The 13,915-nt window shown below is 39.4% G+C and overlaps 1 protein-coding gene across 2 annotated transcripts; it reads left to right on the forward strand.

Annotated features, from left to right (window-relative positions):
• The first annotated feature begins 22 nt into the window (after nucleotides 1-22).
• spag1a (sperm associated antigen 1a) lies at nucleotides 23-13,686 on the forward strand. Of its 2 annotated transcripts, XR_010931681.1 has the most exons (9): nucleotides 23-1,589; nucleotides 3,747-3,846; nucleotides 4,023-4,175; nucleotides 5,623-5,780; nucleotides 9,039-9,180; nucleotides 10,557-10,683; nucleotides 11,085-11,222; nucleotides 11,347-11,459; nucleotides 12,452-13,686. XR_010931681.1 is itself a non-coding variant. In XM_067612767.1 (8 exons), the coding sequence occupies exons 1-8, from the start codon at nucleotides 1,253-1,255 to the stop codon at nucleotides 11,350-11,352; spliced, it is 1,161 nt and encodes a 386-aa protein (XP_067468868.1). In that variant the 5' UTR covers nucleotides 23-1,252; the 3' UTR covers nucleotides 11,353-13,686. The 2 variants fall into 2 exon arrangements, 1 of the variants encoding a protein (XP_067468868.1); XM_067612767.1 differs by having other exon boundaries at nucleotides 11,347-13,686.
• The last annotated feature ends 229 nt before the right edge of the window (nucleotides 13,687-13,915 follow it).

Consider the following 13,915-nt stretch of genomic DNA (forward strand, 5'->3'; position numbering starts at 1 on the left):
TAACAGACGAATGCAGGAATATGTACATGAATTCTTGTATTGATTCCTCTATTTTTCTGGAATAATTAGTTTTTTTTAAAATGGTGTATCATTGTTAGAGGGAAATGATGAATGATTCTAGTGACTCCTTGGAACAAGTCAATGTCTAAATGTAACCCTCAACCAAAGACTTTTTTTTACTTTAAGTAATTAAAAAATCTACTATATTGAAAATTATTCCTGAAAATATGAGTCATTTTGTGATGCAGAAAAGTGTTTTTTCTGCTTTCTCAACCTCTTAGTCATAAAATTGTAACCCTTCAGCTTTAACTAGCGACCCCTTGTGGGAGTTTCAGCACCTAGTTCGGCATCACTGGTCTAATCCATTAATAATAATCATAATAATGAGGTTATATACATATTATATACATTTTTTTTCAAACTCAAGTTACCAAATGAAACTAGTATAGTTGCTTTTGAGGCACAATCTAAAGACACACAGCTTTAAGTGACAAACAAGACTGCATTTAATAATTAGTTTTATTATTGGTTAATTATTCTTTGGCTTTTCTATAAAATGTCCATCACAAGACTGAACTCAGATCTATTTCTTCACAGTGCTTCCTTAATTTGCCTAACAGGCATTTTCCCAGCAGTCGCTGTGGGAAAAGTGTGTCACTAATAACATAATTATATAAATAATTAATTCAATAATTAACAATGGCTCTGCGCTGTTCAGTCTATCCAATAAGCCGTGTAATTCAGCCATCATTCATTTTATTATTTATGCCAGTGCTTTTCCTACAGCGATATGTCAAAATGTCTCATATGAAAATAGCCTTTTGAAATAATCCAAAGTATTTAATCTTTAATGAAATTAAATTAAATATCAAAGAAGCATTTCAACTCTTAATTTTTTTGATTGTGTAAGATTGCAAATATTTGGTATTTCAGTTTGCATTCAAGAGCCTCTCTATCTGTCCTTTTGTTCATTCATTTTTTTCATATTTCAGTCTGTCGTCCTTTCCCACCTCAGTTGAGCCACCAGAGCCCTTTGCTCTGAAGTCTAAACTGAGGCTCTCCCATCAGAGCTGTCCTACTGCAGTACTGCATCGCTGTGGCACTTCCCCCCACTGTGACGTAGTTTCTGACATCTCATCCAGGGGGCGTGTCCGACAGAAATCCCCAGCCAGGCACAGATGTAGCTGCAGCTCTGAGAGGAGAGGCAGGGGAGGGAGGAAGAGTTTGAACACACTGCAGAGGGAGTGCAGCTATGGGGAACGCACAGGAGAAACCCCCGGGCAGCTTAGGAGGAGGGGGAGCTAGACCGGATCAGGCCACGGCAGGGATGAGGAGCCGGGGAAGCGTGGAAAAGCCCCGAACAGAGAAGGGGGTGGCCAACGGCACTCAGAGGGAAAGGAGCCCTGCTGGTGGACAAGAGGAGCAGGGCAGCCCTGCAGTGGACACAAGTTATCTGGACGCCCCTGCTGGGGCCCTTCCTCCTCACCTAGCCCGGCTCAAGAACGAGGGCAACCACCTCTTCAAACATGGGCAGTTTGGGGACGCCTTGGAGAAGTACTCCCAAGCTATTGATGGCTGTGCTGAAGCAGGTGAGGAAGATTTGAACAATGTTTATTTTCCTGTTGCCATTACCTGCTAAACTGTATTTAATTTGAGGCGAAACACCTCTGTTGATTAGAAAAATTTAATCCAGGACATATTTTACCCTCATCTTTAAGTCATGTATTGAAAAAGCAATTCTGCACTGTCAAACTTGACACACACAGCGTGCAGTATCACCAAAAATCCTTAAATAGCCTGGATCGACATTGTCAGTGTCATCAACAGTTGCACGCCACATGACAGCTGATACTTAAAAGATTACACTAGAGAGTAGGGTTGATATTAACAACTGTTTTCTCAATTAAAAAATGGTTTGCTGTATAAAATGTCAGAGAATAGTGACAAATGTGCTTCAAAAGGGACACAACCAAAATGCTTGTTTTTGTCGGTCATTCAGTTTACAATCCAACCATCAAAAAGACACACTGGAATCTGCAAATTTCTGGAATTTTTGCTTAATCGATTATCAAAATTATTGCCGATTAATATCACTATGTAACACAATTTTTGTTCCTGAGTAGTAAGTGTTATTTCTTAATTGTTTATGCCTAAAAAGTATAGAAAATGGTTATTATTTCCTTCAAACTTTGCTTTTGTGATCTGGACAATATTTGAAATTGACCTGAAAATTGCACATTTTTATTCACATTCACAAGTCAGAAAAAACAACATATGAATCAAAATGAACATGTATTTATACTAAAGATATACAAAAGTGACCACAAAAGATTTAGGAGTGAATAGTTTTTCCAGATTTACAATTATACTGTAAATCACTTTCATGAATCAGCCCCCAATTATATTCTTCCATCATTGTATCTGGTGATTCACATGTTGTTTTTCTGACTTTATGTGAATGAAAATTTGCAAATTCGCCTGTTTTTCCCATCAGAAACAGGTAAATTTCAAAATATAATTTTCAATGTCATGAAAGCAAAGTTTGAAGGGAATAATTGTTAATTTCTATACTTTTTAGGTAGAGCAATTAAGAAATAACACTAACTACTCAGGAACAAAAAACAAGTTGTCTGTGTATTCTGACTAGTTGTCTCAGCTCTAGTAAAGAGTCACACGGTCAAAACTAGTATGATGATTTGACCACATACTTTACCTCATACTTTATACATACATACATTGTATGTGTACCTGTTTTGAAATCATCTCTACAGTATAAATCTTTTTCTCTAATGTGCTTTTTGATGAAAAAAAGTCTTCAAACATCCGATGGACAACGAGGCACTATCATTGAATCAACAACAGATGGGAGACAGACAGAAAGCCTCTTGCCCTTGTAAGGATATCAGATACTTAAGAGCGTCATTTGGCTCCATAATCCAAAGTATCCCGTGTCAGTTATGATTGTATTATGCACATGCGTTCCTTTTTCAGGTAACTTATTTTAAGATCCGTCACCTGCCTGTGTAGAAAACTGGTGGTCAAAAGTTTTTTAAGGTTAAAAATCCATAAACTGCAGCTAAGGCATGAAAGGTCAGTGGTGATTTGTGAATGCAGTGGAGTGTTGGCTGTACACTGAAGTCATGTGCTGGTGCGTATGGGGCTTTTAGGTGAGATTAAATGTCATGCTGCACCTTTAAAAGCACTCAGCCAACTTTTACTCTTATAGCTGGCAGGAGTGATCGCTTCTTCTGCTGCACTGGAGATAAGACCAGACTAGACATAATATCCTAGCAGATATAACTGCTGACTTGACTAACAATGTATGATGATGTATTTTTTTTAATATTGGAAAAAAAAAACAGGCACTGAAGTGGCGCATAATGACTGACACTCTGCTAGCGGTTGTGAAACTGCAGTTGAGGCTCAGAGGAGAAAGGACAGAGTAGAAAATTACTCTACCAGAGGGACTGTTCGCACATCCATCTGTCTACCACTCATCCCCTCAGCAACTCTGGACAATCTACAATAACTACTTTAAATTGAGCTGTTTCTATCATCTCAATTTCTCTTTGCACTCGAGCCCAAGGCCACAGAATCCAAATGCTCTTAGAGCCAAAGCCAAAAAAGAGCTGATTTGAACATGTAATACTAGCCTGTCCTTACACCCATGTGAGTTAAAATGAGATTAAAGATGACTGGAGTGTTCTGGTCTTTCACATGAGTGGTTGTGGTTGTCCCCCCTGCAGGCATTGATAGTCCAGAAGACCTGTGTATCCTCTACTCCAACAGAGCTGCCTGTTACCTGAAGGACGGAAACAGCACAGAGTGCATACAGGACTCCACCAAGTACGTGATCACTGACATTTTCACCGATGAGAGTTGTGAGAAATCTATTTCTGTGCTTGTTTATGTCACATGTTTATGAATGGAGAGCCACAGATCAACCCAGACATGCCTGTGACACAGAGTGCAGGTGTAAAACGGCTTGATCCTCTGTCTTTGTGTCTCTCTGATCCTCTTAGGGCTTTGGAGCTGCAGCCGTACTCCTTGAAGCCCCTTTTGCGCAGAGCTATGGCCTATGAGTCACTGGAGCGTTACAGGAAGGCCTACGTGGATTATAAGACGGTCCTGCAGATAGACACCGGGGTACAGGCGGCCCACGACAGCGTCCACAGGTCAGCATGAAACCGTAACCAAACATAGGAAACGACAGCTGCTAAATATGGCTGCTGTAACTTCTAGAAAGCCGAAGAATTCAATCAGAAATGTCTGTTCACTTCTATATCTGCTTGTTCCAACATTTCACTGAATCATATATTTGTAGAAATGAAAAGACAATATGTTTGGTATCCTTGGAAGCCTTGGTAAAGGTCTATACTAGGGATTATCAATCATATTTATCAATCATGTGCCACCAAGACCAGCCAAACACTGAAGGAGCTGATTTCTCTGATTAGCCCCTCCTGGAATCAGCTGTTGTTGTGTTCAGTTGGGATGACGGGCTAGAAAACCACTGGTCCATACAGACAACAGATAAGAAAAAACAAGAAACCTGATTACCAGGTCTGGAGGTGGAACCTGCCCTTCGTTTAGGCAACCATTCAGCACCACGGAGAGAGCCTGTTCCCCTCAGACAATTTCATATTACATACTAACTGTATACAGTATGTACTATATACTAATAATTATGGTACTCTGTTTTTCTTGTTGGTATACAAGAAATCAACATACTTTATCATCTTGGGTGACTCAGTGATTAGCACTGTTGCCTCAAAGCAAGAAAGTCCTGGACCATCCCAGGTTCTTTCTGTGTGGAGTTTTCATGTTCTCCTTGTGTTTGCCTGGGTTTCCGCCGGGCGCTTTGGTTTCCTCCCACCATCAAACACATGTATATTAGGGTTAATACTCAGTACCCCTGACTAAGGCACTGCACCCTGGCTGCCCACTGCTCCTAGTGTGTAGGTGTATAGGAAGGGTCAAATGCAGAGGATCATTTTCCCCACTGGGATCAATAAAGTACTTCTTCTTCCTCTCTACTAACAGTAAATTATTAAAAACTTGCCATGTAGGACGTCAAACTGCAACTTCAGAATGATGCAGCCAATTAAACTTAACAAAGAGACAACAGAGGCTGTTTCCCCAACATCCACAAATATCTCCTTGACCTGACTTATACCTTATACCTTATACTATATACATACATTTTGGTGACCTCAGGAAACTCTCAAAAATAGCCAAATTTCAACCTGTAACATAACGCAACAGTGTGATTTAATACACTGTCCTGTGTTTTGGCTTTTAATACAAATGTCACAGGTGAATTTTATTACAAAAATATTAGATATATATTTTGGGGAAATAGAAATACTATTATTTTAAATTCTATAAGATATCCATACTGCAAAAATGTAACCTGCTGCACACTTAAATTGTAAATATGTCACTTTTTCCACACAATTTTCACATTGATTAAATTGTTCAGCTTCCTCTCAGCTTTAGTCTCCTCTTAGCAACAAGCAAATTGGAGCGCACAATGTTGATCTGGCCAATATAAACATTGCACTTGCAAAAGCTTTTGTCATTCTCACGCTTGTGTGTCGCACTCTTTGTGTCTTCTGCCAGGATCACAAGGATGCTGATTGAGCAGGACGGGCCCGAGTGGAGAGAGAAGCTTCCAGAGATTCCCACCGTCCCGCTGTCGGTCCAACAGCAACACAGAGACAAGCCGGTCAGCGCCGAGGTGGCCCAGGCCCGAGCTGCCAGGGCTGCACAGGAGGAAGGTCAGTGACATCACTTCCTCTTAGCTTTGTGGACTACATACCACTGCTCTGACGACAGGAATCTGCCACCTTAATGACCACATTGTCTTTTCAACTACCGTCTGATGAGTTGTGGGTTGTAACGTGAAATGAAACCCTTGAATTGTGAGGCAGCAGCAGAAGTCGGGCAATGAAAGAATCTGTGTGCAAATGCTGAGCAGTGGTGAAGTGAAGGCGCTCCTGCTGAGAGATAGTGCCTGTGTGTGTGTGTATGTGTGTGTGTGTGTGTGGGAGGATCATCAATAATGCAGAGGGGAAGGCGATCCACAGAGTGTAATACTGCTGTAATGGAACAATCCAGGTCAGGTTTCCTGTAGACGGCTCAGACTAGAAGGCTCTCTCTGTATGTATCATATATTCAAATGTATTCAAATGCATCTGGTACACAGCTATAAAAGCACATATACGCATACAAATAAGTTGCTTTATTTGTATGCACTGCACAAAATTGCTGTACACAGGATTTAAATGTCTATCAGATGAGATATGAGATATATCAGATGAAGCACACGCACATATAAACACTAATGGCTCATAGACAGAACAGCACTAATCTCAGAAAAGTACACTGCTGTTGCTGGGGTAACAGATGGGAAACGGTTCAACTCGTTGTCAGCGTTTAGCACTATATGATAAATACAAGAGCCAAAACCTCATTTTTATTAGTAAAATCCAATTTTACCACTGAAAATATGAAGCATTTTATGTTTTTTTTTATTTAAAATCATATAATTTGGTTAAGAGGTGAACAGTTTCTACCAATCTGATGCCAGACTGTAGATCAGTGCAGCCGCAATCCATGTTGTTGTGTTGTTTTAGGTGGAAACTCTTGCTGTTACAGTTATAGTTTTAGTGTCACTTTCACCACCACTCTCTCCTCTCTTTTGAACATATAACTAATAGTGAAAATACAGTGGGGTCATTTGCTGAAAGTCATTCCGGAAAAGTGGGAATAACAAAAAGTAAATTATCTTTACTCACAAAATGAATCCTGTAATGTGTTTAACAGGTTAATGATAGTCTTACTTTCCTTAACAAACTATAAAACTATTAGATACTATTTCTGTGTATTTAATACGTTCCCTATTTGAATGAATGAATGAATTTATTTGATGATTCAAAACATACAGGTTTAAAATAGTTACAATCATTGAGGATTAAAGGTGCAGTGTGCAGGATTTAGTGGTATCTAGTGGTGAGGCTGCAGACTGCAACCAACTGAATACTCCTCCCCCTCCCCTTCCAAGCATTTAGGAGAAACTACGTTGGCCGTGAAACTCACGAAAAACGCGAAAGGCTCTCTCTAGAGCCAGTGTTTGGTTTGTCCATTCAGGGCTACTGTACATGAACAAACATGGCGGCGCAACATGGCGAGCTCCGTGGAAGAGGACCCGCTCCCTATGTAGATATACAGGGCTCTTTCTAAGGTAATGAAAACACAACAATTATTATTTTCAGGTGATTATACACTAATTAAAACATACTTATAGAATGTTTAGTATTATATTCCATTTCTGCACACTGGTCCTTTAAATCACAAAAAAGCCAAAAAGGTTTACTTCCAGTGTGGTCCTCCACATAATAACAAACAGCAGGACATGCAAACAATTATATACAATACGTACGATTGTGAGGTTGCATCATCTACATGATCTGAGCTCCTTTCATTATATATATCAGGTTATAATTGACTGAGAAACCATCTTTTCAAGGCCACATTGTGCTCTGATGTAATGAGTTAAAGGAGGGTTGTTCATAGTACAGCTGCAGAATAAAGGAATGTATTTTAAGCCATCAAAGTCTTAAAGTGAATCAAAATAAAATTAGTTGAACTGCCTTGAACTGTCTTTAATCAGTGAAAAGTATTTTTTTTCTTTTCAATAATTGAATTTCAGGCTTAACAACCGGACAGATATTAAGTAAAACTTCCTCCATTTATGTCGAACAGCAGACAGCAGGCTGACACACCTTCACTTTGCTTCTGTTCAGAAGATAATGGCTTTCTTCACTTTTCAACACTTTTTCTCTGAGGTTTTTTGTGGATTTTTTTTTAAAGTTGAAATTCAAATAATTCAGAAAATCTACTTACTGTGGTGACTGAATGTGTGCATTTATTGTAGCACTTTTAAAAACACATTTACAAAGTGCCTTTGTAATAAAAACAGGACACAAATAAAAACACAAAAGATAAAAACTAAGTAAAATACCATAAAATAAAATATAATTCACTGAAAATATATATATATTTTTTTAAAAAGTAGGTTTTAAAAAATAATTTAAAAGAAGAAAGGAACAGTTTGCAGCTCTGATCTCCTCAGGCAAGTCGTTCCAAAGTCTAATCTAGTTATTAGGACCAAATTCAAGCTCTTTGTTTTTTGATTCCCTCTCAATTATGCAAGAAATGTTAAAAAAAAAAAAAAAAGAACGATTAACGGTCGATTAATCTCTTGTGTAAAGCTAATGTGAGAGGAAAGCATTGTGCTTCAAATAGCCACAGGCTGCACTTTGGTTGAGCTGTTGTTAAATGTTGAAATAAAACGAGTCTCTTGCTCTCCTGACGCTCGCAGCCAATTCTGCCTCCAAATATTTTACATCACACTAGTGCATAGTTTCATTACTGGTGTGTGTGGGTTTTATTACTATTGTGTGTGGTTTTATTACTAGTGTGGATTTTATTGCCAATAAACAGGCAAACTTTGAAAAGATTGACAAGGATTGATTTGTTGTTTTGGTACTCCGCCGTGTTGAGTCACTTTTCATTAGACTTTATATCAATAATTGGGTCGTTTGATAAAGGCCAGATCAAGATTATCTCTGTGTGTGTCCATGACTCTGTGGATGTGTTTACGTGTGTTTTTCACCAAGTCATTAGATATAATGATTTTCTCAGCACAGCAGAGCGCTCAGTAAGCAGTGGTAGACTCCCCTCTGGCCAGACTGCTGCTGACACACTGATTGATTTATTGATCCCTCCTGGAAAAGTTTGCATGCTAGACTGATGGGAGAAGCTTCTTCAAAGACACACACACACTCCACACAGTCTGCCCCGACATGTGTCACATATCCATTAATCTCCACAGACACTGATGTCACTAATTGAAAGAAAATGAAGTTTTCATGCAGTCTAGTTAATCATTTGGACTCTATTTTCGCAACACTGATAACACTGTAAAAGAGTTTATTTTTCATTGCGCTAAATTGCATTTTTTCTGTCAACAGCCAGAAGAAAAGAGGCTCGCTTTACTTTACTGAAACAGGAAGGCAATGATCTGGTCAAGAAAGGCAACTTCCAGGGAGCTCTGGAGAAGTACAGTGAATGTCTCACCATAAAACCTGACGAATGTGCCGTCTACACAAACAGGTATGCATGAAACAACCTCAGCGTGCACACGCAGAGCAGTAAAGAACAGTGAGATTTAACATCATCCTTGAAACAAATATAAACAACAGCAACAGAAAATTAGTCTTACTTAGGCTACATTATCTGATATGGATATCCTGAGCTCTAAAATTGTCAGGTTTCTAACAGTTTTTCATGCATTAAATCACAGAAGTGATACTAATAATATTAACTTGTCATCAACAAGAACAGTATTCACTCACAGCTACAAAGCAGCTCCATAGATTGTAAAAAGTGAAACCAAATTCTAGGACTTGTGTGAGTTTCATCTTACAGATGTTTTTGAACAATGAATCAGGAGCATCTCTGACTTCAGGCGCTTCTTGTTCATCACTCCTGATCCTCCATTTTTAAATGAGCAGCAGCCTCATTTGACATTTTAGTGACATTACTTGTTCAGGTCTCACTTATCTGTAGAGAGAGTTTTTCATGTTCCAGAGTTTATATGCGGGGTATAATGTTTACATGGAACATGTGAAACCTGGTTATTCATATCTCTGTGCACATGATTCAGTATCCAGGTTTCCAATTATCTGTGTGCAGCTGTGTCTTGATGTTGTGTACCAACCTGTGACAGTACCCTGGTTTCTACTGCAGGTAGCATATCCAGGTTTTTGAAACCAGGATAAAGTGTTTACATGCACAAAACCTAACCAGGATGCTCCAAAAACCACAATCATAACCAGGATACTGGAGCATATTTAAGCACAATCACTATGATCAGTATAACATGAAAAACAGTAGAGGGCACCACATGATCATCCAGATGTCAACTCCAGTCTGAAATCTATTGTCACTGGTGAGATTAAATATAATGTTGCTTGTCAGTCAGTGTCAATTTTTCATAGATATTATAATCAGTTGACTCCTGGACAAGAGTTGAACATGAATTTAATTTAACTTTTCTTTTATGGAGATCTGGATGTAGTCTCAGATCTCACATTCAAACTTTTTAGGGAGTGAATCTCTGGCCACCCTGTAGTTGTTAAAGATCTCATTATATGGCCAAACAGAGATTACAAACTAAATAACTGAAAACTACTTATTTATTTATTAGTTTATTTGTCAGGGACGATGCAAAATATAACATATAATAACAGATTAAATTAACATGAAACAGATGTATTGCATATAGGATTTCTAGCCAAGGCTAATTTGCGACCCCTGTCCCTGGTTAGGCTTTTCTACTTAACAATAGTCATAGACATAAACCCCTAAAACAAGAATACAGACGTGACAGAGAGGAGAGATGCTGCCCTCTGAGTAACATTAATGGACCGTATTGGTAGTTTGGTTTGACAGGAATTGATGTGCTGCCCTCTTTGACTCTCCTCCAGAGCCATTTGCCTCCTGAAGCTAAATCGCTTTGAAGAGGCCAAACAGGATTGTGACTCTGCACTGCAGCTGGAGCCGGCCAATAAGAAAGCCTTCTACAGACGGGCGCTGGCTTATAAGGGTTTACAGGTGCCTGGCACTCGTCATCGCAAAACACACACATTCATTTTTCTGCAAGTAGTTGGGGGAGGACGGTTTGTGCAATTTTTCCTTTCTCTTCATATCCATTTCTCGCTCTTTGTGTGCAAAGTCATGTCAAATCATGTCAAGTCAAACTTTATTATCCCACCAGAGGAAATTTGGTTGCCGCCAGGTGTATAAAAGAACACATTCATAATAAAAACAGTCACATATGGCAAGAATCTAGACAGATCACAGGGACAAACAGTACAAATGAAAGATCACTTCAAAACAAAGGCTGCAAAACAGCTAAATGCTGAGTATATAAAGTCCTTCGGCGCAGAGATCACGTGCAGATTCAGGCTACTAACCGCTGTGCTGTGCGTGTGTGTGAATGACCTCATCCTCAGGATTACCTGTCGGCCAGCAGCGACCTTCAGGAAGTCCTCCAGCTGGACCCAAACGTTCGTGAGGCCGAGCAGGAGCTCGAGGTGGTGACGAGTTTGCTGAGACAGAGCCTAATGGAGAGCACAGCACACACACCGAGGGTGAGAGATGGTTTATACACGTACACACACCCACCACTGCACACTTACTACATTTATGACTTCTGTATGCCTTTGTTGTCATTGTTAATCACTCCAGATAAGGTCTTGTGTTCATTTCCTTCAGGTTTGATGGTTCTTTGTGGATCAACATGGAGGCAGAGGAATGAAACAGGTGTAGACACGTAACTGTACTGTAGCAGTTCTGGAGGAAAAGGACTTCTAAAGCCATCACCTGCAGTAAGTAAGACCTGTAAGCAATGGAAACGACTGGCGTTAACTCCCGGGACGGCCTCCTCGGACGAGCAGCTTCTCAGCTCTGCACCATCTGCAATGTGTGCAAACCACAACATAACACAACATAATGGGCAGCTTTATTTTAAAAAAGGCTCATGTCAAGGAACTCGTGACTTGCTTGCACTATAAACCATTCACATTATGATGTAAGGTACTGTACATACAGTTTCATGTGACGGGCTGCTGTTATATGGTAAAGTGAAACGGGAGAGAAAGAGTGTATTATGTGTGCCTTATTGAGATTTCTACCACAGTTAGGATGAAATACGCCAAGATCAACAGCTTTATTTAAATATGTTTTAAACATGTTGTGTTTGGTTCCAAAATGATATAAAAGAAACGGATGCAGTGTATGTTTGAGATGCAGGTGATGTGTAACTGGACTGTATATAGAGATAAGAAAAGAAAGATCCTTATGTGTCCGTGGTTTGTCACTGTTTACACGTATCATCACCACAGCTGCTACAAATTTAAAAAGCCAACAGCTTACAATAAACCATCATCATCATCATTGTGTAGATGCAGATTTCTGCAGCTTATTCATGACAATCCTGCTGTTTCAGTCTTGGTCCAGGAGCTTGAGGAGGAGCTGTCCTCTTGGCTTAAGGGGGGTTTTTGTAACCTAATTTAAATTTTAGATGATACAATATTGATTTAACACAGTTAAACAATCCACAAAACAGCTGAGCTCATAGTTAAAGTCACTGATAATTATAAGATCAAATAAAAATATCCTGCTGCTGAAATGAGGTTACTTTATCGTGTACTGTAAGACTTACTGTGAGTCTCAGGTTCAATTTTGAATGTAACCAAGATGACTGTGTGTGTTTTTTTTGTGTGTACAGAATTTAAGTTTGATAAGTTTCTGATCACAATACGATAGTTTTCTCAATGCGTCCATTATGACTGCTGTCTGTATCTCTGCTCCTTTCCAGCTGCAGTAAGGAACTCGTCACAGCTTCCTTTCAGAGGAAATCCAAACAAATCTAGTATTAAGACACAGCCTGGCATCGCATCACAAAAATGATTTAGGATGCTGAGGTTGGAAATCTTCACTTTGAGAAAGCATCCATGACAATTATGTACTAAATAAACTTTATTAACTTCAACCTGCTTGTTCTCCCACACGTGAAACATTTAACATCTCGTCTAATAAGGTCTGTTAAGGTCCATCCACACATCCATTTTCTTTACCGCTTGCCCTCTACAGGGTTTTTGGGGGAGCTGATCTCAGCTGACATCCGGCGAGAGGTGGGCTACAGCCTGGAAAGGTCGCCAGTCAATCACAGGGCTGATATATAGAAACAGACAACCATTTACACTTATAGGCAATTTAGAGTCCACACAGAAGGGCCCGAGCCGGCCGGTGGGTTCAAACCCAGAACCCTCTTGCTGTTGGGCGACAGTGCTAAACACTGCACCACTGTGATGCCCTTTTATGGTCCTATTAAGGTCAACTTTTTTCTATGACAACAGTCCACCCACCTCTCTCAACTCAGCAACTAAATTCTAATGCAAAGGCAAAAATCTTACTAAGTAGGATGGATTTATCACAATTATCAGTAACCCAAAGGTTAAACTTACTACCAGAATGTCACACTTTCAGAAAATTAAGAGCAACTCGCCCCCACACAGACCTGGTCCACATACACTTATCTGATTAGAGCTCATCTCTGTGTGGGTGTGTATAGACTGTGTTTGATCGACATTTCTCTGATTCACCTCTTTTGCATTTTTGTACCTGGTTTGGAGGGGAAAAAAACTTGTATAATTCTTATTTTATACAGTTTAGTTTGGTGACCTGTTATTCAGAGCTCTGCCCAAAGTGAGCGTAAGAAGATAACGACTGAAAACACCCATTTTGGTGTGCATGGCCTTTAAATATCTTAAAAGCTGCTTCCCTTCTTGTTTTCGATCTGTCATACTTTACACTTTTGAAGTATCCCACATCAACACTACGACACACAAACAATGTAAATCTTTGTATAGCACAATGTGCCACAACTGTTCTTTCACTTTGCTCTTTGTTTGTTCAACCTTTTAACACTTGATATGAGGCTTAATCGTTCCAAAACTGAGTGTTGCTTTATGGAATGTAAAAGCATGTACTGTATGTAAATAGTCTGAATGCAAATGTAAATAATAAACTGCAACGTGAATGTTTTTTTTATGTGCCTTTCTGCCTGTGACTTGATTACAAGGGTCAACTGAGTGTGAAGCCAGAAGGAAAAATAGAGCAAGAAAAAGATCAGAATGATGTGTTTGTTTCTAGGATGTTGATCATTTCCAGTGTCTCGACTTGTTTTAATGTACTTAACACACATCTTGCTAATTGTACAGTTCATCATCACTTGTACAGAGCAGTGCAAGGTGCGAAAATGTCAAAAATACACAAACAA

Source organism: Thunnus thynnus, chromosome 15 (genome assembly GCF_963924715.1).
Source record: "Thunnus thynnus chromosome 15, fThuThy2.1, whole genome shotgun sequence".
Classification (NCBI taxonomy): Eukaryota; Metazoa; Chordata; class Actinopteri; order Scombriformes; family Scombridae; genus Thunnus; species Thunnus thynnus.